We start from the raw sequence: 25,224 nt of genomic DNA, 5'->3' as shown, positions 1-25,224 counted from the left end.
ACAGTGAACTTTTCAGAAATCGGAAGAGGTATTTTTTTTTTTTTTTTTTCAATTTGCTTAACGTCGCACCGACACAGATAGGTCTTATGGCGATGATAGGGTAGGAAAGGCCTAGGAGTGGGAAGCGGCCATGGCCTTAAGGTAGGGCCTACAGACCCAGCATTTGCCTGGTGTGAAAATGGGGGGAAATCTCGCTATTGATGTAGGTGATCTGTCTGAAGAAACCACCATCAGTTTTAATTTTTCCCGCATCTCCATGACTTTCTGCTTTGCTTCAGCCTTCGCTTTTAAGTCCTTCCACAGAATCTTAACTTGCTCTTCACTGCGTTTTCCGTCATTCAAAGCATTGAATTCTTCTGTCATGGCTTTCCATGAATTTCTTTTCTTTTCCAGCATCTTTATGTTGTGTTTCTTACATCCTATATCCTTTGCATAGATCATCATTATCTCTATTAACAAGCATTTATCTTTTTCGCTTACATTTTTTGCCCCATTTCCTATCGCACATAACCTTATCCATTTAAATGTTTTTAAAGAAGACACACAAACACAACACTACTCCGTGAGTAACGAACATTACTTCTACGGTAGTAGCTAAAAGAATAAATTGTACTTCAACTCTCCGACGTTACTTCTGCAGTAAATAACTCTCGTAGTAATTTACTTCTGTAGTATGGACTTCTTTAGTAAATGCTACTTCTGTAGTAATTTATTCCAAGATGGTACACGCCACTATAAAGTACCCACACAGCTGCAAGGATACTCCAAACACACATGTAATGGAGTTATTCGGACCCATGCCAGTGACAAGAGCAACGTTTTTCCAAAAACCTTGCAGTAGATGCTGAGTAGAGACAAAGGATGACATACAGTAATTAAGATAAGTTCCAGATTTCAAGGTACGTATATGCAGTGAATTCACGCCTAGAATAGATTTGTAAGGATGTGGACTCTTACCTTGCCCTGAAGGCACTCTTCATTACTTCAGTTTTCTTTGGCGCCAGTATTCCTTCATTTTTTCGCTAACAACTTCTTTCTTTTTAGCCGTCCAATGTTGTTTCTTCTTAGTCACTGTTTCTGGCTCTAGGAACCTCTCACATATGTGTATCTTGTTCCTGAAAGTGGTTCTGTTGTGAATATCTTCAATCATGATGTTAATTTCTTCCATCTTGGTGGTTCCCTTTCCTTGGGCTGGTTGTAATGGTTAAAAATTTTCTTAGTGAGTCTGTCATTGGGCATTCTTGAAATATGTCCAAAGAATTTAACCCTTCGTTTGCGTATTGTATCGGAAATCTTGCTCCACGTTCTATATACTTCTTTGTTACTGCGTAATCAGTTTGTGCTAGCACATGCTCTTGATCTGAGAATTTTTCTTAAAATCTTTCTTTCCTTCTCGATTTCTTCAATATCTTTTCTGATTGTTAATCCTAGGCATTTTGAAGCATACAGGCACTCTGGTTGGATTACTGCCTAAGTTTGGTCCTAATAGAAATTGCTTTCTTGTATTGTTTTCTGTAAGGTGGAATGCAAGCTCCATTTTTCTGGCTCTCTCACGGTTTCCTTCTTTATCCAGCCCGTTACTCTGAAGTATCTCACCAAGGTACTTGATTTTAACAACTTTATTTATCTTGCTCTCCTTTGTTGTCATTAATTATCTTGGAGTTTCTTTAATGTTGGTCATGAAAGGGGTCTTTTCAATGATATCTGCAGGCTTGTTTTCACTTCTATCTCTTCCAAAGTGTGAACTTGCATTATAGCTGATTCAATGTTCTCTGACAGCAGAACAAGATCATCATTGAATGTTGAGCAGTTGATAGTGATGTTTTCTTTCTTGTACCTTAATGCCTTTTTCTGCAAGTAATTTTTCCTATTCTTTGATGACCTTCTCCAGAACACAATTGAAAGAAGTGGGGATAGACACTTTCCCTGCCTTACATCTGCCTGACTTCAAAGGGTTCAGATATCTCACCCATTAATTTAACCTTTGAGTATGTGTTTGTTAGTGTCACCCTTATTAATTGTAAAGACTTATCTGAGCCCATTTCTTTAAGGATGTCGTACAGTGTACTCCTATCGATTGAGTCTTATGCTTTCCGAAAGTCTACAAACACTGCTACGTTTTTCTTGCCTCCGGCAGCTCTGTCCTTCCTCTGGTGGTGTTGAGTGAGTTCTATTGTCTTTGTTCTGTAGTGACCTTCTCTTGTGGTACTGTGCAGTTAAGTAGGCGTTTAAAGTATTCTGCCAGTAATTGGCAATTTTCTTTGTTGTTTGTTGCCATAGTGCCATCCTCTTCAGGTTCCAGATTTGTTCCATGCATGATCGTCCTTTCTGGAAGCCGACCTAGTATTTGCCGATTTGGTGTTCAAGTTGTTGTTCTAAACTTGACAAGAGTGCCATGGATAGGATCTTGTATGTTTCTTGAAGTAGCGAGATGCCTCTGTAGTTATTAACACTGTTCTGTTCCCTTTCTTGAGTAGTGGGCATATCAGCGCTAACCAATCATCGGGAATCTTACCAGTGTTTCAGATTTCTTGCATTAACTGACATAGATTCTTGCTCATTTGGGGGTTTGCTTTCCATAGTTCGGCTATTATCGAATCTTCACCAGCTGCTTTGTTGTTCTTGAGCTTCTTAATCATATATGTGATTTCTGGTTCATCTGGTGGTGTTGAGTGAGTTCTATTGTCTTTGTTCTGTAGTGACCTTTCCTTGTGGTACTGTGCAGTTAAGTAGGCGTTTAAAGTATTCTGCCAGTAGTTGGCAATTTTCTTTGTTGTTTGTTGCCATAGTGCCATCCTCTTTCCTAAAGCACAAGTTGGGTGGTTGGTATTTAGAAAAGTTCCCCTTAAATGTCTTGTAAAAGTCCATTGATGTGTTGGCCGAGCAGTTAGGACCGCACAGCTGTGAGTTCACATCCAGGAGATAGTGGGTTCGAACCCCACTGTCGGCAAATGCTGAGGCTGTAAACTAATTAAGGCCATGGCCGCTTCCTTCAATTCTTAGGCCATTCCTGTCCCATCGTCGCCATAAGACCTATCTGTGTCGGTGCGACGTAAAGCAACTAGCAAAAATAACCCAGTCCATTGTGTTATTCCTTTGGAAGTTCTGTTCTATTGCAGTCAGTTCTTCTGTATTGAATTTCCTTTTTTCCCCTCTTATGAACTTTGCGATTGTTTTTCTTTGTTCTTTGAAGCTGTTATAATCTTCCTGTTTCTTTGATGAGTACTATCTTTTCCATCCTTGCAGTCTGAGTGGTGTTGCCTGTTCACGTCTTTCATTCCACCATAGATGTTTGTGTGTGTTCTTGAGTGTTGCTGTTTCCTTGGTTACTTCTACCATGGTCTTCTGCATCTGCTTCCATTCAATTTTTTAAATATTTGTCAGTTCTTCGTACATGTTACTGTTCTGTACTGGTAAAATGCTGATAGTTAAACATCGTTTACTTGTGAGGATGGACTTCACAAGGTGTTTCAATAATATTTTCCAATTTCTTACAATCTATTGAGTTTATTAAACGCGTACATGAAATGTAGGTCACCTCCAGGTTACATAAGAAGATAACAGCAGACGGCTCCCGACTTCAGCTCATTGGTTTTTCCAGGAATTCCAAGTTCAACAGCGGTGTGTGTGCAGACATCAGGTAATTAAAGCATCAGACATGTTATGCATTAATAACATGAAGAAGAATGTAATCAGCGGCGATATCACATTTCACTTCAAGTTCATGCCAATAGCTTTCTTTGTTTAGATTAAATTTTCTTTTCAAATGTAACAGCAGATCTCACAATATATATTTTTTTGTTAAATTAAAATACGTCAATGCTTGCTCATTGTGACGTAACTTATAGTCATAAACTCAGTTTTATTTTAATTATAATAAGTGATTCTATTTCCAAGTACAATCCTCAATTGTGGAAATGCAACCGTAATCTAATATTGTCCTGATCCATATCCCTGTATATTGCCAGATGTGCGAGTTTATCACCTCACGCCTTGAGATAATTGAGATATGAGGCATGCTCTACCGAATTTTGTTGTTTTTTAAAAAAGCAACTGGCACTCAAACAAATGTTATTTATATTGTGTGAAAGAGATGAAGGTATAAGAGTAGTGGTTGGAGTAGCCACAACGTGTCGCCAGCAACGTGGGACTCGAAAGGTTCAGAAAAAGTTATTCTGGATGGCAATACACATGGATCAGTTCTTTTAATGAGTACGCACATGTTAAATTCACCGAGTAATGTTAGGAAGGTCATTTTGTTGAATTTTGTATTTAAGGGGTAATGTCAGAAGAAGTGCAAGGGGAAATAGCTTTGAGATCTCGAAAAATTAGTAGGAAACCGAAGATGGACAAGGATAGCAATATGCAGTCAGGTGATGAAGCTGATGTTATTGTGTCCAAGGAAATCCAAGGTGGTAGCATGAATAGGAAGTTGGTGACTAAGGTGGGACCTGCTGAAAGCCAGAAAATAGTAAAAACTGAGGAAAATGCTGTCACGCAAGATCAAAGTAAAGGGGATATTGACCTTGGTTTATTTAATTTGCTGATGTCCAAAATGACTGAGCAGAATAATAGCATTAGTGAGAAAATTGAATCTCAGAATAATATTATGAGTGAGAAAATTGAAACGGTCATTAGTGAGAAAATTGAATCTCAGAATAATATTATGAGTGAGAAAATTGAAGCAGTCATTAGTGAGGAAATTGAATCTCAGAATAATGCTATGAGTGAGAAAATTGAAGCTCAGGTTAATAGTATTAATAAGAAGATTGATGAAGTTAATAATAAGATAGATCATAAGGTGTTAGAAATAAGTAAGCAAATTGATAAGTTAGAATGTAAAGTAAACAGGGAGTGTAGTGACATCAGAGCTGGGATGGAATTGGGTCGGAGCAATCTCCATACTGAAATTGAGCAAGTTAGTGAGACATGCATCAAACAAGGGCATAAGATTGATGAATTAGGCGCCAAGATCGAGTCTAATAAGGGGGAAATCAATGAGTTAGTGGAAGAAAGGTTTGAAAAGATAACCAATACAGTGGGGCAAGAACCTAGGAAATGTATTAGTAGGGTAGAACATGTGGAAAGAAAACTTGGAGAAGTAGGTGATCTGGGGAGTGAGCAGAAATCATTATCACAGAAGGTGAGAGAATCGGAAGAAAAATTGCAGGAGGAATTAAGAAAAATTCAAGAAAAGGCTGAGGAAACAGTGGAAGAAAAATTTCTTAGTTGCCAGAGAGTACTCCAGCAAGAAGTGCGTGATAGTAGAAATGTACGTGAAATAATTGTAAATAATGGTTTAATCACTAGAGATCATGATATACCTAAGTTTTCTGGGAAAGAATTCAATCCGATGGAATTTATGAGAGTAGTAGAGAAGAAATTTGCTGTTCAATTAAGAGACAATATTATTAGCTAGGAACCTGTATTGCAGATCTTAGCTAATGCTTTCGTAGGAGAGACTAAGTCTTGGTTTCAGGTATATAAAAGCTCGATGTCAAGTCTAACTGAATTTAAGAAAAAATTCATAGCTAAATTTTAGAGTGAAGGTGTTCAGAGTAGAGAGAGAGACACAGAGAGAGTAATGTTTGGCAGGTATAATTCTAACGAGGGTGTTAGAATGACAGAATACTTTTTGGCTCATGTTTTGGTGTGGAGAAATTTAGAATGTATTGGACCTGAGGCTGATATCGTTAGACTTATGGCAAAGCACTATCCCGATAGAATAAGAGAAGCTATTTGTATGCAAAGAGTGGAGACGATTAAGGAAATGGAAATTTTGTTGGAAAGTTTTGATGCTTTAGGTAGTAGCTTGAATAATAGTAGGACACAAAATAGGAATGTTGAAGGAAGGGGTAACCAATCTAATAATCAGGACAGGCCTATGAATAATCATAACTACAGAAGAGAATATCAGGAGAGACCTAATAATAATTTCCACAGGGAGAGAAATTATCAAAATAGTTTGGAATATTTCAGGACTGGGAGGCGTGATTATGGAAATCAACCAGAAGCTGGGAGGCGGGAGAATACAGGCCATAATAATAATAATAATAATAATAATAATAATAATAATAATAATGAAGCTAGAGGTAGTAGGCAACAGGGGAGGCCGACTGAGGTGTGTAACCAACAAGTCGTAACCGAACCGAATAATTTAAACACGCAACGGGCTGTATAAATAGGTCACTGAGACAGTCCGTAAATGGTGAGTTCACGTATAAGGTAGGTAAGTCGGTTAGTGTCGACCAGCCTGTAGTTGTAAGTGAACATGATTGTGACCTAAGTAGCAATAATTCAAATGTTTTAAGTCATGACTTAATCGTAGAAAATAAATTTTATAAGTGTAATTTAAATTTAGATATGAGGCAAGATTTGTTAAGTGATCTAATATTATGTAATGAGGATAATTTAAGTAGTGTTACTGTTACACCGATGATTGAACTGCTGATATGGGGCAGGAAAGTCAAGATTTTGTTGGATTCTGGTAGTGAGAAGTCATGCGTTAATTCCAAGCTGTATGAGAAAGTTTTGAGAGAGAAGTATGATGTAGCGGAAATTCCAGTGAGGAATACGTTCATCGTAACAGCTGTTGGAAACAAGTCTCAAAGGGTGAATAAACAAATAGCTGTCCCCATTAACATAAGTGGAGAATGTATTTTCCAACCATGCTTAGTTGTGCCTAATTTAGTTTATGCCGTTATTTTAGGTACTGACTGGTTAACGTGTCACAAGGCTAAATTAAATTTTGATCTGTGTAATGTCAATCTTATTTGAGGAAAAAGTAGCAGGGAAGTCAGGTTACCATATGATGTTTTGTCAGAAATTAGTGCGAATAAAGTGTGTTCTAGTACGGAAGGGTCTTAGGAAATTCATAATATTAGGAAAAATATTGACATCTGCCATGTGTCTATACAGAGAGATTCTAGAGATAAATTGTATGAGACAGTGGAGAAATGTAATTTAGTGGAAAGTCAAAAGGACGAATTGTGTGAATTGTTGATATCACATTGTGATGTTTTTAGTAACCAGCCTGGTAGAACTCATCTTTACGAACATAAATTTATGTGCATGATAACTTTTGTAGGAATATATTGGGTGAATTTGAGCTTGGTGACAAGGTTTTACTCAGAGTGCCACTCCCGTCATCAGCTGAAGCTGGTCAATTTTCTAAGTTTTTCTTGTTATATCAGGGATACTTCACCGTTGTGAAACGGATTGGGAAATGTGCTTATTTATTAGAAGACAAGGAAGGAAAGATCGTAGGCACATACAATATAAGAAATCTTAAGAAATATATCATGTGAGTTTGTTAATTAATTCTCATTACTATGTTAATTCATCATGTTGTATGAAGCTGGCATTGCGAACAGGACTTCAGTGAAATTAGCGTGTGTTGTGATATTAAGTGAAGCATGGCAGTGCAATAAACTCCATTGCTAGGAGAAAGTGTGTATGATGAAATGTCTACGAGAATTACTTTTGGACGCTAAATGAACGTTTGAAACGGCCGAAGTGAAAAAGAAATGTAATCTTTGTATGTAAATAATACTGTATAATCAAAATGAAAATGGTATTTGATCTATGTTTTATATGTGTAACAATGAACATCCAGATGGATGATACTATGTATCCAATTTGTAAAGGGCATTTTTATACATGTATCTATAGTGTACTCGATTTCAGGTGATCATGTATATATGACATAAATCAATCGATTAATTTAATTGATTATTTCATGAGGGAGGTGTTCTGTAACCGTACAGCAGGGTTACAGATACCATTCAGTATTTATTATTATTATTATTATTATTATTATTATTATTATTATTATTATTAACCTGATTCATTAGATTTTATATTGTTTTTCATCATTTAGACTGTAATAATTTGGTATCATGCATATTATTGTATTTAATCATAGGTTAAGTGAATTATGTTTATAATTATTCTCTATATTAATTAGTGAGATTTGTTGGTTTCAAATAGTCATGCTGTGGCTTGTAACTCTGGCCAGGTGAGCTGGTATAGTATTTTGCAATCGAGGCTATGTTTAACCGAGAATGTATTGAGCAAGTAGGTTTCCCGTGACACATGCAAGGTAGTCATCCGTAGTCCGCGCGGGCACGCTTATACGACACATGATTGATGACATCAGTGCATGGGCACGTGATTTAGACCAAGTGTCTGTATTCGCCAACTACGGAATGTTGAGGTGGAAGGGATGACCAGAGAGTAGGGAGATGAGTAGTCATCACGAGGTTATATAAGTCGATGCAACGGTGGTGAGAGCTATCAGATGAATCAAATGGAAGAAGTGAAGGAAGAGTGATGGTCAGTGGTCTTAGAGTGGTGGTCAGAGCTAAGAGTTGTGTTTGAAGAGGTCTTGGAATCATCGAGGAGGTCTACTGGTGGTGGTTGTATCCGAGTAGAGACTGGTAAAGTGCTGATAGTTAAACATCGTTTACTTGTGAGGATGGACTTCACAAGGTGTTTCAATAATATTTTCCAATTTCTTACGATCTATTAAGTTTACTAAACGCGTACATGAAATGTAGGTCACCTCTAGGTTACATAAGAAGATAACAGCAGACGGCTCCCGACTTCAGCTCATTGGTTTTTCCAGAAATTCCAAGTTCAACAGCGGTGTGTGTGCAGACATCAGGTAATTAAAGCATCAGACATGTTATGCATTAATAACATGAAGAAGAATGTAATCAGCGGCGATATCACATTTCACTTCAAGTTCATGCCAATAGCTTTCTTTGTTTAGATTAAATTTTCTTTTCAAATGTAACAGCAGATCTCACAATATATATTTTTTTGTTAAATTAAAATACGTCAATGCTTGCTCATTGTGACGTAACTTATAGTCATAAACTCAGTTTTATTTTAATTATAATAAGTGATTCTATTTCCAAGTACAATCCTCAATTGTGGAAATGCAACCGTAATCTAATATTGTCCTGATCCATATCCCTGTATATTGCCAGATGTGCGAGTTTATCACCTCACGCCTTGAGATAATTGAGATATGAGGCATGCTCTACCGAATTTTGTTGTTTTTTAAAAAAGCAACTGGCACTCAAACAAATGTTATTTATATTGTGTGAAAGAGATGAAGGTATAAGAGTAGTGGTTGGAGCAGCCACAGCATGAATAAAATTATTTATAGTCTAGACTGTAGTGCCTTACTGGCTGACGGTATATTATGATTTTGATTAAATTCTGTTCAACCATTTTCTCATGGCTCAGCATTGATATGTACTAAGCAACAAAATTTTAAATTCATTAATCTTTGTTATCATAGCCGGTGTTGTAAAACTGTAGAAGACATATATGATCAGAAATTATATTACCTGTAAATTTTCTTATGTAATGTTTATGGATAGGATCAATAATAACATAGATATTTGAGAGTTACATTTTAGGGCTTCCCTACTGTAAACTACCATTCCACCCAGTGTGAATACAGTTATCTATATCCTAAATTATAGTGCCTATTTCCCTGACTTTACTTACGATTTTCATTAAATTTTGTTTAGCCATGTTCTTGCTATGCGTGTATATACAACAGACAGACAGATATACCGAGATGACAGAAAATTAAAGATCACATTTCACCTTACTGTGGACATGATTGATATAGTAGTAACATTTTTAAAAATTCTGAGCATTGTATATACAGTATATCGTCGTTGCCGGGACAAAACCTCCTATGTGAAATATTTTAGCTTAGAACTTTGGCCGGTAAGATTATTTCATCTAAGGTGCAATATCATGTGAATACTGTCAAGGCATTCTCGCTCTTCATAATGTATGTGCTGCGGGTCAGTATATCTCCAAAAATACTATCACATAGGAGGTTTTGTCCCGGCAACGACGATATTCATTTATTTTTAATAAGAAGAAATTGTGCACAAATGTGCGTTACATTTTAGAGTAATCCAATAAGGAAACTTCTTTTACTGCATTCACTAAAATGGTATCGATCACATTGTTTGTTACATAACATGCACACACACTGCACAGATGGGTCATGAAAACCAGGTCGTATGCACAGTTTGTCATGGAAACCATGTATGGCCAGTCTGTTCAGAGCACTCCTCACTTTGTTGTTCGTCCCAGTCCAGCTTTGATTAATCATTGCGTCCGTCCTGTAGAATTCCAAGTCAATTTCCGCTCGTTTTCTTAGTGTAATATGAAGTAATTCCTGTTCTTGTCGTGTGGAGGGTAATTGTAGTCTCATTCTTATGTCTTCCATAAGGAAGGTTTCTCTGGCTAGCTCATAAGCAAGTCTCGATGACATTTTGGAAATACCTAAAATTCTTTTCAAGAATCTAGCCTTGACATTCTCAATAACTCTAAGGTCAGGTAGAGTTAGATGTTCCCAAATTAGCTCCAAACCATATGTCAGGGCAGGTAGATCCTTTGCATAGAACAGCGTCATGGCTGTATTTAGAGACAGTTTAATGGGTTCCTTCATATCATATATTGCAACCTTTCCACCCCACGCCATTTGCCGCATAGAACCAAATGACTGCATGATAATCCCTAAAAAGTTGGGATACCGCCAAGGCGCCTGATGGAAAGGGAACTTTTTAGTCTAGAGTCAAATGCCACCTCATCAGGAAGGAACGAAAAAAAAAATTTTTCAGAATGATGGGTGAGCAAATGCTCTTCCGACCGTGCATGGGTCTACTGCACCCTTCCGTTCCATAGAATCAAACCACCGACCTCCCAAGGCCATGGTGCGTTCGCGGCAGAAGATCAAAGAAAATAACACATAAGTAGCTTAAAGGCATAAATGAACGGAAGGAAACCTGGGATACAATGTTATTCGGCAAAATGACAGGCAGACAAAAGTTTAAATACCTATTTATTGAGCCTTGATAAATCAGATTAATTAAAGGTTGATCCTGAATATTTATAGTATATCAAAGTTGAATATGCAGTGTCCAATGGACTAAATACAAATTGTAAAGTGTCAAAAATTTTATTTCTCCTTTACTTCTTTCTTCTTCCCGACATGATGATAAATATTACATTATAATTTGTATAACATACTTTTTTTTTAAATCAGAAATATCCTTATAAATGCAACGGTTATCATTAAGAATTTTCTTCACTATCAGAAGAAGCAATTATTTATACAACAAAAATTTTATTTCTCCTTTACTTCTTTCTTCTTCCCGACTTGAAGTGGTCACCTAGCTAAATAATTATATTACAAAAGTAAACAAAGAATAAATGAATGCTAGTCAATAAAATCCTAATGAAAAATAAAATGACTGATGTCGGGTCCAGAAATCGAACCCACATCCCAATGAATCCATTGACAAAAATTACGAAAATAAAACTCGATTTGTCATCCACATAAAGAGTGAAACACGACTAAAAGAAAGTATAAAAAAAGAAAATATGTACACATAATATGAAAAGAGACAATAAACAATATACACATGCAATTGGCTGTAAAAAATATGTGACAACAAAAATCCATGGTTGCCTCAGAACTCGAACTGATGATATCCAAGATCAAGGGTTATGAATTTCATTTTGTTGGTCCGTACTGAACTGAGAATAACATATGAATAGTAACACAGTAAGGTTTCCACCTATTCAGTACTAATATGTATTTACAATGTTATAAATTACATGGAACTAGTTTCGACCCGCCTAGGGGTCATCATCAGCCATATTAAAGCATACATAAGTATTTTGTCGAATCCTAAAAACATGTTATTTTTAACTGTAATAATCGTATGGATTTTATAATTTATAAAGTGAAGTTTGGTAATGAGATGAGAAATGTTAGTATGGTACAGGTAAGTAGTAAATAATAATATATATACAAACAAGTTTGGAACAAAGTACTAGTGGGGTGCTTAGAGTTGTAAAATATAACCTCGTGGATGTCAGTAGTCCTCGTACTAAAGAAACGATGTAAAATGACACATATAAACATATATACAAGTATGTACAAAGTCTGGAGAGTAAAGAGTGATACTCTTTTAATGTTGAGTTGGCTTGACACTGATCACTTAAGCGGAGAAATTAGGTATTTGGTGTATTAAAGCTGTGTTGGTCAGTTGCGTTGTTGGTTGTTGGACGTGAAGTTGTTTTTGAATTTCTGGTTGAGAAGAAGGTGGAAACTGCGCGTGGATATATTGATTCTCAGTTCTTAGCGGAAACCAAATTGGACCTGTTTAAATGGAGAAAGTCAGTAAAAACAAAAATGGAGATAGGAAAAGGTTAACATAAAGTGAAAGGACGCTTACCTCGCGCTGCGGTGTGTGTAGTATAGCTGATGGTGTGCGATTGGTGGCGGGGAGAGGAGTGTGGGCAGAGAGGAGGGCAGGCGCGTGCGGGTTAGGAGGGGGTTAGGAAGAGTGGGGGTGGCTTGGGGTGAGGTGGGGGTGGGGAGCTTTTAAGGCGGGGCTGAAGGGTGCGGGAAAAAGGGTAATTGTCTCGGAAAAGTACCTTTGATTAGACTTAGGATTGAGTTTTGGTTGGCTGCATTATTGTTTCTGAGGAAAGTGATGAATAGATCGAAGAGTATGTTGGGTTTCTCTGAAATTTCATTGAGATTGTGACTGGCGTTGAAGTATTGGTCTAGGTGTATGTAGTAATTTTCCATTATGTTGAGTAAAGGGCCCTTGTTTGCTAATTCGAGGATGTCCATGTCCTGTTCGATATTGGTGAAATTATGGTTATAATCATGCATGTGTTGGCCGATGGCTGAAAACCTGTTGTATTTTATTGCATTAGTGTGTTCGTGGTATCTGGTATTGAAGTTTCTACCGGTTTGTCCGATGTAGGATTTTTCACAGGTGTTGCATTTGATCCTGTAAACTCCTGATTTTACAAAACTGCTGGTCTTGTTGATGTGTGAAGTATTGTGTAAGACGTTCGTGTTCTTATTGTTGGTTTTGAAGGCTATTTTAACGCCTTGTTTCTTGAAGGTATTGGTTAACTTGTAGATATCATTGTTGAACGTGAAGGTGGAGAATGTTAGAGGTTTAGTCACTTCTTTTTTGAGGGTAGTTTTAGGGCGATGTTTTTGTTTATTGATTATCCTTTCTATAAAATGATTGCTGAAGCCGTTGTATTTTGCAATTCCGCGAATTGTGTTAAGTTCGTTCTTTAGATCTTTCTTGGACATAGGTATGCTGAAGGCTCGGTGAACTAGGTTGTTGTATGTGGCTCGTTTGTGGGACTGGGGGTGCACTGAATCTTGGCGAATGGTGGAGGCTGTTTGAGTAGGTTTTCTGAATATTTTATAACTGAAAGAATCTGAGTTTCTAGTGATAGTTAAATCTAGGAAGTTGATTTTTTGATTTGATTCATCAACAACAACTTCTTCACTTTCGACAATGTTATATATCAACAAGATGGTTTGGCAATGGGATCACCGGCCTCAGGCATCTTAGCAGAAATATACCTGGACTTCCTCGAACACACCAAAATTGACAATGAATTTGAAAACATTCTCTTTTGGGCCAGATATGTTGACGATGTCTTCGTAATCATGAATGAGCAATCAATTAATGCCTCCACCACCCTCTTAAAACTCAACACTATTGATTCTCATATCAAATTCACACTAGAATCCGAATCAAATCAAAAAATCAACTTCCTAGATTTAACTATCACTAGAAACTCAGATTCTTTCAGTTATAAAATATTCAGAAAACCTACTCAAACAGCCTCCACCATTCGCCAAGATTCAGTGCACCCCCAGTCCCACAAACAAGCCACATACAACAACCTAGTTCACCGAGCCTTCAGCATACCTATGTCCAAGAAAGATCTAAAGAACGAACTTAACACAATTCGCGGAATTGCAAAATACAACGGCTTCAGCAATCATTTTATAGAAAGGATAATCAATAAACAAAAACATCGCCCTAAAACTACCCTCAAAAAAGAAGTGACTAAACCTCTAACATTCTCCACCTTCACGTTCAACAATGATATCTACAAGTTAACCAATACCTTCAAGAAACAAGGCGTTAAAATAGCCTTCAAAACCAACAATAAGAACACGAACGTCTTACACAATACTTCACACATCAACAAGACCAGCAGTTTTGTAAAATCAGGAGTTTACAGGATCAAATGCAACACCTGTGAAAAATCCTACATCGGACAAACCGGTAGAAACTTCAATACCAGATACCACGAACACACTAATGCAATAAAATACAACAGGTTTTCAGCCATCGGCCAACACATGCATGATTATAACCATAATTTCACCAATATCGAACAGGACATGGACATCCTCGAATTAGCAAACAAGGGCCCTTTACTCAACATAATGGAAAATTACTACATACACCTAGACCAATACTTCAACGCCAGTCACAATCTCAATGAAATTTCAGAGAAACCCAACATACTCTTCGATCTATTCATCACTTTCCTCAGAAACAATAATGCAGCCAACCAAAACTCAATCCTAAGTCTAATCAAAGGTACTTTTCCGAGACAATTACCCTTTTTCCCGCACCCTTCAGCCCCGCCTTAAAAGCTCCCCACCCCCACCTCACCCCAAGCCACCCCCAGTCTTCCTAACCCCCTCCTAACCCGCACGCGCCTGCCCTCCTCTCTGCCCACACTTCTCTCCCCGCCACCAATCGCACACCATCAGCTATACTACACACACCGCAGCGCGAGGTAAGCGTCCTTTCACTTTATGTTAACCTTTTCCTATCTCCATTTTTGTTTTTACTGACTTTCTCCATTTAAACAGGTCCAATTTGGTTTCCGCTAAGAACTGAGAATCAATATATCCACGCGCAGTTTCCACCTTCTTCTCAACCAGAAATTCAAAAACAACTTCACGTCCAACAACCAACAACGCAACTGACCAACACAGCTTTAATACACCAAATACCTAATTTCTCCGCTTAAGTGATCAGTGTCAAGCCAACTCAACATTAAAAGAGTATCACTCTTTACTCTCCAGACTTTGTACATACTTGTATATATGTTTATATGTGTCATTTTACATCGTTTCTTTAGTACGAGGACTACTGACATCCACGAGGTTATATTTTACAACTCTAAGCACCCCACTAGTACTTTGTTCCAAACTTGTTTGTATATATATTATTATTTACTACTTACCTGTACCATACTAACATTTCTCATCTCATTACCAAACTTCACTTTATAAATTATAAAATCCATACGATTATTACAGTTAAAAATAACATGTTTTTAGGATTCGACAAAATACTTATGTATGCTTTAATATGGCTGATGATGACCCCTAGGCGGGTCGAAACTAGTTCCATGTAATTTATAACATTGTAAATACATATTAGTACTGAATAGGTGGAAACCTTACTGTGTTACTATTCATATGATATCCAAGATGGCATCGACAAACGGGTCTATAAAAACTGCCTTTCTTAATTAATCATAGGTTCAACAAATAAATAATAATACTGGCGTTCCAGTTAGTTAAATACACTGACTGACAGAGCAAATGCAACACCAAGAAGGAGTGGTTCGAAAGGGATGAAAGTTGGGGAAAAAAACAGAGACGGCACGGACGAATAATTGATGTTTATTTCAAACCGATATGCAGGTTACACAATGCGCACGGCATCGACTCAGTAGGATGTAGGACCACCGCGAGCGGCGATGCACGCAGAAACACGTCGAGGTACAGAGTCAATAAGAGTGCGGATGGTGTCCTGAGGGATGGTTCTCCATTCTCTGTGAACCATTTGCCACAGTTGGTCGTCCGTACGAGGCTGGGGCAGAGTTTGCAAACGGCGTCCAATGAGATCCCACACGTGTTCGATTGGTGAGAGATCCGGAGAGTACGCTGGCCACGGAAGCATCTGTACACCTCGTAGAGCCTGTTGGGAGATGCGAGCAGTGTGTGGGCGGGCATTATCCTGCTGAAACAGAGCATTGGGCAGCCCCTGAAGGTACGGGAGTGCCACCGGCCGCAGCACATGCTGCACGTAGCTGTGGGCATTTAACGTGCCTTGAATACGCACTAGAGGTGACGTGGAATCATACGCAATAGCGCCCCAAACCATGATGCCGCGTTGTCTAGCGGTAGGGTGCTCCACAGTTACTGCCGGATTTGACCTTTCTCCACGCCGACGCCACACTCGTCTGCGGTGACTATCACTGACAACAGAAGCGTGACTCATCGGAGAACACGACGTTCCGCCATTCCCTCATCCAAGTCGCTCTAGCCCGGCACCATGTCAGGCGTGCACGTCTATGCTGTGGAGTCAATGGTAGTCTTCTGAGCAGACGCTGGGAGTGCAGGCCTCCTTCAACCAATCGACGTTAAATTGTTCTGGTCGATATTGGAACAGCCAGGGTGTCTTGCACATGCTGAAGAATGGCGGTTGACATGGCGTGCGGGGCTGCCACCGCTTGGCGGCGGATGCGCCGATCCTCGCGTGCTGACTACACTCGGGCTGTGCCTGGACCGCTTGCACGTGCCACATGTCCCTGCGCCAACCATCTTCGCCACAGGCGCTGCACCGTGGACACATCCCTATGGATTTGACGAAGCGACCAACCTGCCCTTCTCAGCCCGATCACCATACCCCTCGTAAAGTCGTCTGTCTGCTGGAAATGCCTCCGTTGACGGCGGCCTGGCATTCTTAGCTATACACGTGTCCTGTGGCACACGACAACACGTTCTACAATGACTGTCGCCTGAGAAATCAGTGGGCCATTCGCCAACGCCGTGTCCCATTTATCGTTCGCTACGTGCGCAGCACAGCGGCGCATTTCACATCATGAGCATACCTCAGTGACGTCAGTCTACCTGCAATTGGCATAAAGTTCTGACCACTCCTTCTTGGTGTTGCATTTGCTCTGTCAGTCAGTGTATTATTATAAAATCTTACATGGAAAAGTAAAAGAATCCTTTAAACAATAATCGGTGTCGCACTGCCTTCATTCTTAAGTGGAATAGCTCGAACAATACAGCATACAGTAATCCTCTACAAGAGGCAATCCCTCTTCCGTCCCCTGGGGTCGTAAATATCTGGACGTCAAAGCCCTAGGAAATAATGGCCTGTTGTGGCAGAAATATCTTTTCAACATTTCAAGGCGAAACCAAATCGTTTCCCTTGGAACACATATTTGTTAAATAATCTCATTTCATCACGTATTCTCATATCAGATTTCCAAAGCTCCACTGCCTTATTTATTCACTGCATTATCACAATTCTTTAACTCAATGTCAGGCCACCTTTTATCTTATCATATTCATATCCTCAGAATTAGAATGACCAGGTTCGCTTCCATCCGATTACAGAATGCAGCCTAGGTTTTTCCTACATTTTAAATTCAAATCAATAAAATCAAATATGTATTTTAAACATATCCATAATGTTATTCTCATATATAGAACGGGAAAATATTCGACATTAAAGGAAAATCTCAATAGGAGGGCATCTGTTCGATGTCTAGGCATGTCACAAGTTACGCATATAATTAATACAGCCATCTACAAATATTATCATGCAAATTATGTGAAAATAAGAGTGCCTTGCTATCCTGATGTTAACAGTCGATAGTCCATTTTTACAAGCATAATCACCATGCATTATCATAATAAGCTTGGATATCACGTAAATAAATTAAACAAAATTACGGTTTGGCTCAGTGCCAAAACAAATCTACATTCTAGTACTTTTACCTAATCTAAGCACTCTCAGACTAACTAATATTTTATCATCACATGAAATACATGCATTACGTTAATTATATATATATATATATAGATATATATATATAAGCCCATGGAGTAGACTATTAATTCCATGAAATGAACATAAATGAATATGAAGACCACTCACAAGTTCTCTCTCTAATTAAAAAAAATACATGCAATTTACATGTCTAACCTAATTTATGTGATCTGCATAATGAATGACCGCGGATTTATTAAAAAAATTATTTCATTTTAGTACTTATCATCATGTCGTAACAATCCAAGGTTCGGGTCCCGGGTAAGACCCTCATTTTCCTTTTTAAGCTTCCATGGTGTTGACGTTGGTCACGGGTACATGTCCGTTGCTACTCCCGCTGAGCGCGTTCATAATCCAATGGTTATCTTCTACACTTATAACAGCTTTTATGAGATTAACACTTGTTGCGTCACTTTAACACAAAAAATACAATTATTACACTTTAATGAAATTAACACTTGTTGCATCACTTAAAAAATTACAATTATACCGTTCTTGCGATCACATAACTTCAACATTTTAAAATACTATTGTTTGTAGACAATTACAATATTCTCGAAGATATAAACTGTATATTTACAGTCTGAAACACTAAATAGATCAGAACACCATCAAACCGTGGTTCTGCTTTGGATCCTTCGCGTGAAGTGGATACTGTTGTCATCACCGCTATTCATTTTATAAACTTTTCCCCACTCTTCACAAGAGACAGTGGCTAATCCCCACTACTTTTTTAAAATTAATAGTTCCACGTGTCGTATGACATCGGTAATACACTCAAACGTGTGACTCAAATTCTTAAGTAGTCTGGTTATGTGCGGAACCTGAATTGTTCAGCCATTTATTTAAAATTAATTATCAAAATAATGCCCCTACAATGTCCTCCATGAGGGTGCTGCGTACAAAGGACGCTTAGCGTGTTATATAATGCAACGATTGCGTATTCTTCCATACGTTAATATATTATAAAGAATTGGAATTTTGGCAGGTGTATATAATGAAATCATATAACATCCCGAGGTTTCCCATATTAGATATTATGCATGTCTCGAAATCTCATCATACAAATGCAACTCGCGAGCTGGCAACATTGTGTTTCGGCCATTTTTTCAACGGGTGAATGTATCATTATCGATTTTTCTGGCTTGACATTTTCTTCTCTCTCTCTCTACCTGTGTATTCTTTTAGTTAAGACGGAGTGGTGTTTAGCAGGCTACAAAGGTTGTGTAAGCAGGTGCAACCTAATGCAACTTTTTGTAACAAGTACGAGGGAACTTTACAAAGGTTTTTCACTGCCAAATAATTAATAAATAAATATGTACATGACCGATAAGGTCACATCATACTTCTGTTGGCTGCCAATGATCTTTCTCTTACATGAATTCTGAAAGAAGTAGAAGAGGGCTGGAGAGTAATCCCCAAGTATTTGAATGAATTCACAACTTCCAGGGCTGTTTCACTGCTTTTTAACCTGCCATTTGCTGCTATTCTCCGTCCTTTTCTGAAAAGCATTTGGACTGTTTTCTTTCTGTTGATTATGAGACTATTCATGTTGGCATACTCGTCGAGCTTATCCATTGAAGCTTGTAGGTCATCTCTGTTGTTCGATCCTATTGCTATGTCATCTGCATACAGGTACATCACAACCGGTGTTGTGGATAATATTTGTGATATCTGCTAAGGCTATGTTAAATAGTATCGGACTAAGGGGGTCCCCTTGCAATACCCCATTGCTTTGTATAATGGCTGCTGAGGATGCTTTGCCATCTTGTATCGTGTCCCTGTTGTAAGCAAGTATGTTATTTATGGCTATGGTTAGTGGGTTGTCTGCTCCAATCATATTTGCTAGTTTTCTAAGGAGTATTTCTCTGTTTAAGAGGTCAAAAGCCTTCTTAAAGTCCACAAGATTACATTAAATTTCCCCTTTGACCACCTCATTGATTCACGAATATTGGCCAAGAGATTCTTGACTGCATGTAATGTCCCTCTTCCTTTCATGAAACCAAATTGCAGTTCGGGGATCATAGTTCCTGTTTCTGCAATTAGTCTGTTCTCTAGGATCTTGACATAAACCTTATAGATGTTATTTTCGAGGGCAATACCTCTATACGAATCAGGGTCATCCCTGTCTCCTTTGCCTTTGAAGAGCATTTTGATATGCGACTGTTTCCAACTTTTGGGTATCTTCCTGTCGTCAAACACGCGTTGAACAGAGTGATCCATGTATGAAGCAGAATGTCGCAGGTATCTTTCAGATATTCATTGAAAACTCCATCTGGGCCAACTGCCTTCTTATTTTTCATGGACTGGATAGCAGTTTTGACTTCCTCCTGATCTATAGGTCTTGCTGTACAATGTAGATTTTTTCGAAGTGGGAGAGCTATGTCAAGGTTTTGCTGATTAAGGATCTCCGAGAAATGTTTCTGCCATGTAGCTACTGAGAATTCGGGAGAAGGGCACGTAGCTCGTTGTTTGAGAGCAATGTAAGGGTCTTTCATAGCATCTTGAGCTTGCAATTTAGCTTTTTTTTTTTCTAGGTAGTGCACCTTCTTTTGTTTGAGTAGATCCTTATATGTTTTTCTTTTCGCTGCATACTCAGCATATGTGGATTCCCCACCTGTTTTCCGTGCCTTGTGTAAAAGGTCCAAAGTATCTTGTCTCGCCGTGAAGCACTCCTTGTCAAACCATGGCTTGGCGATCCTCGGAGTCTTCTTGATTTGTGCTTTCTTTATGAGGTCCAGAACACTATCCAGAGCAGCATCAATCATTCCTTCGTTTATCATCTGCGGTACTCTTTTCAAGTCTTCTTTTACATCTTCTATGATAGGCATACACACTTTCCTTGTAATGCAGAGATTAGGACTCTGCTGGGTTACTGGATTTTGATTTCCTAGCTCAACTTTAATAGCGACAGGTATGTGCTTCCTAAGAACTGCTATCGGATGTGAGGCCATAACCTCTCGATCAAGAATTGTTAGGCAACGTCCTTTGACAAAAAAAAATCAACAGTATTTTTACCATTTGGAGCCATGTAGGTTACTTCTGCTTTATTTACTAGTTTATAGCCTTCATCTTGTGTGTAATCAAGAATAATGTTAGTTTTATGATCAGGTTTGTCTAAACGACAGTTAATGTCGCCCCCCAGAATCACATTTCTGTCATCTTTTACCGCTGTTATTGCCATAACTATATGTTCCATTGCATCGTCTGCTGTCCTAGCTGGGCTAATGTAGATACCGATGATGGTTATTTTCTCCATCTCAATTATTAGCATATTTTCGTCTTTATGGACTTCCCTTGTGTGTGCCGATGCCTTCTCCATACAATGTACTAACTCCTCCTTATTTTTAGTTATTGTGTTTATTCTATTTATGAATTTATTTTTCAAGAAAGATTTATTGTGATCTTTATTGATTTTTTTCATGTAGGATGTAAAGGAAGAAATCCATGGAGAAGAACATTATGTTAGTGAAGCTGCTTCAGATACGTAAGTATCAGTGCAAAACGTTATACTTTTTTGTTAAATTGATTTATATCACCATCGTAGCAAAGCAAAGTCATCTCCGTACAGGCCATGAAGGCCCTTGGAGGGGTGAAAGGTAAAGGCTTCCACTATCTGTAACCTTGGCCCTTGATAATAATAATAATATTATTTGTTTTACGTCCCACTAACTACTCTTTTACGGTTTTCGGAGATGCCTCAGCACTTGATGGGGTAGAGTGGTTAGCTCTAACCCCGGCCACCTTTGCCCCCAGGAATTAACCTGGTACTCATTTTTGGTGTAGGCTGAGTGAACCTCAGGACCATATGCACCTCCGGAAGTGGAAATCTCATTTCTTAAATTTTACGACTTCTAGACGGGGATTCACAGTCACAAAGAATGGGTACCATCCACCTAATCAATACTTTATTGTGTCTTATTACTATGCAGTACTGGTTTTGACCCTCACAGGGGTCATCCTCAGCTGGTCATGAGATCCAAAGTTTATCTTGTGCATTCATACAGATCATTGAACATTCTAGAATGCTTGGTACAAACATATCTCTGAATGTACACAATGCTTTACCAACATTAATATAACTTCAAAGTGTACTGCAGGAATACTGTGAATATTTTATGTTATAGAACATCGTATTTTGATGTACTATGTGTTACTAGCTTTTATCATATCCATATCTTGTAATATTCTAGAATGCTTGGTACAAACATATCCATGAATATATGCAACGATTTACCAACATGAATTAAACTCCAATGTGTACCTCAAGAATGCTATAAGCATTTTAAGTGTAAAAATTGCATTTTAACAAATTATCTCTTATGAACAGTACACCAGAATTTTAAGTAACATATCATGTCATAAAATATCAACATTTGTTTTTTAAACCAGAGGACACATAATAGCATTGTATATTTGAATATTATCACTCATATCATGTGACTTTCTTCATTAGATTTAGTAATGTTTTTATATTGTATTGTATTGTATTTATTGTTGAACAAACAGGCTTCCGCCCAATACATGTTCTTATTCACATCGGGTAATAAATTAAAATTAAATAAATAAATAAAATAAGTAAGTACAAGAAATTAAGTTCTATTCATAAGGGCTTTGGGCAACTCCTTCTCGGAGGTCCAGTAGCCGTGGCATTTCGGCAAACAGCATGCAAGCTGACAATGACAATTAAAAAATTAAAATGGCATGCTAGATAAAATATTTAACGTAAAGTTAAGGCAATGATAATAAGAAGCAAGATGTTACAACCCTATAAACCTACTTCTACCTCCTACCCTGTCAGCATGTCTAATGGAAATATTACTACATGCTGACGTCCTAGCCTCTAAAATACTGAGTGCCAATCTTTTGCTGACCTGATTATGCTGGCTACTACACTATTTACATTCCATGCCATTACATCATATACTACCTCGTATTTTTCTGAGACATTGTTTTCTTACTGCGCATAAAAACTTATTCAGGCCACTATCATTTCTCCACTGATCTGCAATCCATACAGTAGTTTTTTGTTCATCTCTTTGTCTGCACATTTTTTGCTGCTTAACATTTAAGAGTTTTGCCCTTAATATTTCTGTTCCTATACAGTCACAAAGAAAATGTAAGTCATATTGTTCAGCCTTACATAATATACACTGAGAGTTCTTCCTTATCCTGTTCCACCCTTTGTTTCTATGCAGTCCCAACAGCCACCATAGTAACCCACCCTTAAATCTTCTGTCCCCAAATCTTATACTTAATTTTGAGAACTGGTATACCTTGTAGAATAGGCTGAGCGAAGGCCTTTCCCTACATTCTTCCAAACATTTCTGGGTCTGTATGTCCTTAATTTTCATTGTTAGGGCCCGCTGCATTCTGCTGTTGCTCCCCTTCCATCCCTCTCGCCAAATATATTCCATACCCAGTTCCTCAACATAACTTTTGATTTTTGCTAGCCAACCTTCATCATACATTCCTTCCAGTTCATATCTATATAATTCCTGCAGTAGAATGCCACCACTTTCTTGTCTTAGTCTAGTCCAATAATTTAGCACCCTTTTGACACAGTCCAACTCAATGAACTTCCCACATAAGATTAGCGCCCCCACATTAGCTGTGCATTGCGGTAGCCTCATAACAGCTTTGCTGAACTTGTATATTATTTGATTCAGACTGTCCCTTTTCTTTTCTAATCCCCAAACCCCATATAAAGCTCTGCTTAGGACCAGCAATTTTAGTAGTATCCTAAGTACTTCATAACTTGCTCCTGGGTATTTGGCGACTAGAATTTTTATTGCTGCAAGTGCTGCAACCCCCCTTAGCTTACATTTCTTTATGTGGTCGTCCCAACCTCCTTTTCTGTTCATTGTCATTCCTAAATATTCTAATCTATCTACTTCCTCTATTCTTGCCCCTTGTATCCACCATTCTCTATCTTTTTTTACCCTCCTTCTTCTACTTACAATCATCACCTTTGTTTTATTATAGTTAATTTTCAGCGACCACTTTATGCATAATCTACTAGTTTATCCAAACTTTTCTTCAGTCCACCCCTAGTCAGCGTCGTTAGCAGAATATCATCCACGAAAATCAGTCCTGGGATCTCCATGTTGCCCACTGCTGGTACAGCCCACCTAGCCCCTCCATGCTCATACAATATATCATTTATAAATAGTATAAATAATATAGGCAATAATTCACACCCTTGTTTGAGGCCCTGCTTGCATTCTATCGGTTTGCTTATTAAATTGTTCTCTAGTTTGACACTACAATATACTCTTTGATACAGCGCCTCTATCGCACGTATGATTTTCCTAGAGACTCCCAACCTCCCTAGTTTTTCTATTAACGCCTTTCTGCTTACTGTGTCAAACGCTTTCTCAAAATCTACTGCTGCTTCCTTTTCCCCGCACAGCGTATTTCTCTGCTAGCATTTTCACAATCTATCGTTTGCCTCCCTCTCCTAAAACCTCCCTAGAATTTAGAGATTATGCCACCGAGCTCGATAGCTGCAGTCGCTTAAGTGCAGCCAGTATCCTGTAATTGGGAGATAGTAGGTTCGAACCCCACTGTCGGCAGCCCTGAAAATGGTTTTCTGTGGTTTCCCATTTTCACACCAGGCAAATGCTGGGGCTGTACCTTTATCAAGGCCACGGCCGTTTCCTTCCCATTCCTATGTCTTTCCTATCCCATCGTCGCCATAAGACCTATCTGTGTCGGTGCGACGTAAAGCAAAATAGCAAAATAAATAGAGATTATGCCGCTGTTTTCGGCCCAATCTCTTAGTCTATTGGCTAAGACACCTGTGTACACTTTGCTCAATGAGTCTAACAGGGTTATACCTCGGTAGTTTTTGGGTAAGTTTCTATTTCCTTTCTTTTTGTATATTGGGCATATTATCCCATACTCCCATTCCTTCGGTACCTTTGCTCCGTTGAAAATCCTATTGAATTGGTTTACAATTCCTTCTACCATCTGACTGTATTCACTTATTTGTTTCCAGCATACATTACTAATACCATTCCTCCCCCCTCCTCTGATTTTGTCTTCAGTTTCCCAATCACACATTAGACCACGCGACCTGCTTTCTTCCCTTATACTCCCCAATCGTCCCTTCCTCCTAATAGCTCGCTAAAATATGCTACCCAGTTTGCATAGTCAATATTCATTTTCTTCGGACCCTTCCCTCCTTTATCATTTAATCTCTCCTAAAATTTTTCAGTCCGATTCATGCTACATTCTTTATTTATTAGCTCTGATTGGTACTCCAACCACTTCTTCTTCTTCTCTGCAATTTTTCTTTTATACTCTTTTCTCAGCCTACAAAATGCTTCACGATCTTCATTCCTTCCTTTTCTTCTGTACTCTTTTAATGCTCATAGTGCTGCTCTTCTACAATCCTCACATTCCCTATCATACCATCCATCCCCTTCTGTTTTTTTTCCTTCTGTTGTGCTCAACTGCCCCAGTCACTCTCCTTATA

The 25,224-nt window shown here is 38.3% G+C and overlaps 1 protein-coding gene across 7 annotated transcripts in view; it reads left to right on the top strand.

Moving 5' to 3' along the window:
• The window catches only part of LOC136864279 (gastrula zinc finger protein XlCGF57.1), a 231,976-nt gene that overhangs the window by 72,851 nt on the left and 133,901 nt on the right, over positions 1-25,224 (top strand). For 6 of the 7 annotated variants that reach the window (XR_011017793.1, XM_067141109.2, XM_067141102.2 and 3 more), the window contains one exon: positions 21,173-21,231. The exons of the other annotated variant lie outside the window; for it this stretch is intronic. Coding sequence is in view for 5 of the 6 variants with exons in the window: in XM_067141109.2 (XP_066997210.1) it covers positions 21,173-21,231 (59 nt within the window). In the remaining variant the exon portion in view is untranslated. The remainder of the gene's footprint in view (positions 1-21,172; positions 21,232-25,224) is intronic. 7 annotated transcript variants of the gene reach the window in all.

The sequence above is a fragment of the Anabrus simplex genome, chromosome 1 (assembly GCF_040414725.1).
Source record: "Anabrus simplex isolate iqAnaSimp1 chromosome 1, ASM4041472v1, whole genome shotgun sequence".
NCBI classification, from domain to species: domain Eukaryota; kingdom Metazoa; phylum Arthropoda; class Insecta; order Orthoptera; family Tettigoniidae; genus Anabrus; species Anabrus simplex.
Note: the sequence above shows the minus strand (reverse complement) of the source record. Positions and strands in the feature narration are given on the sequence as shown.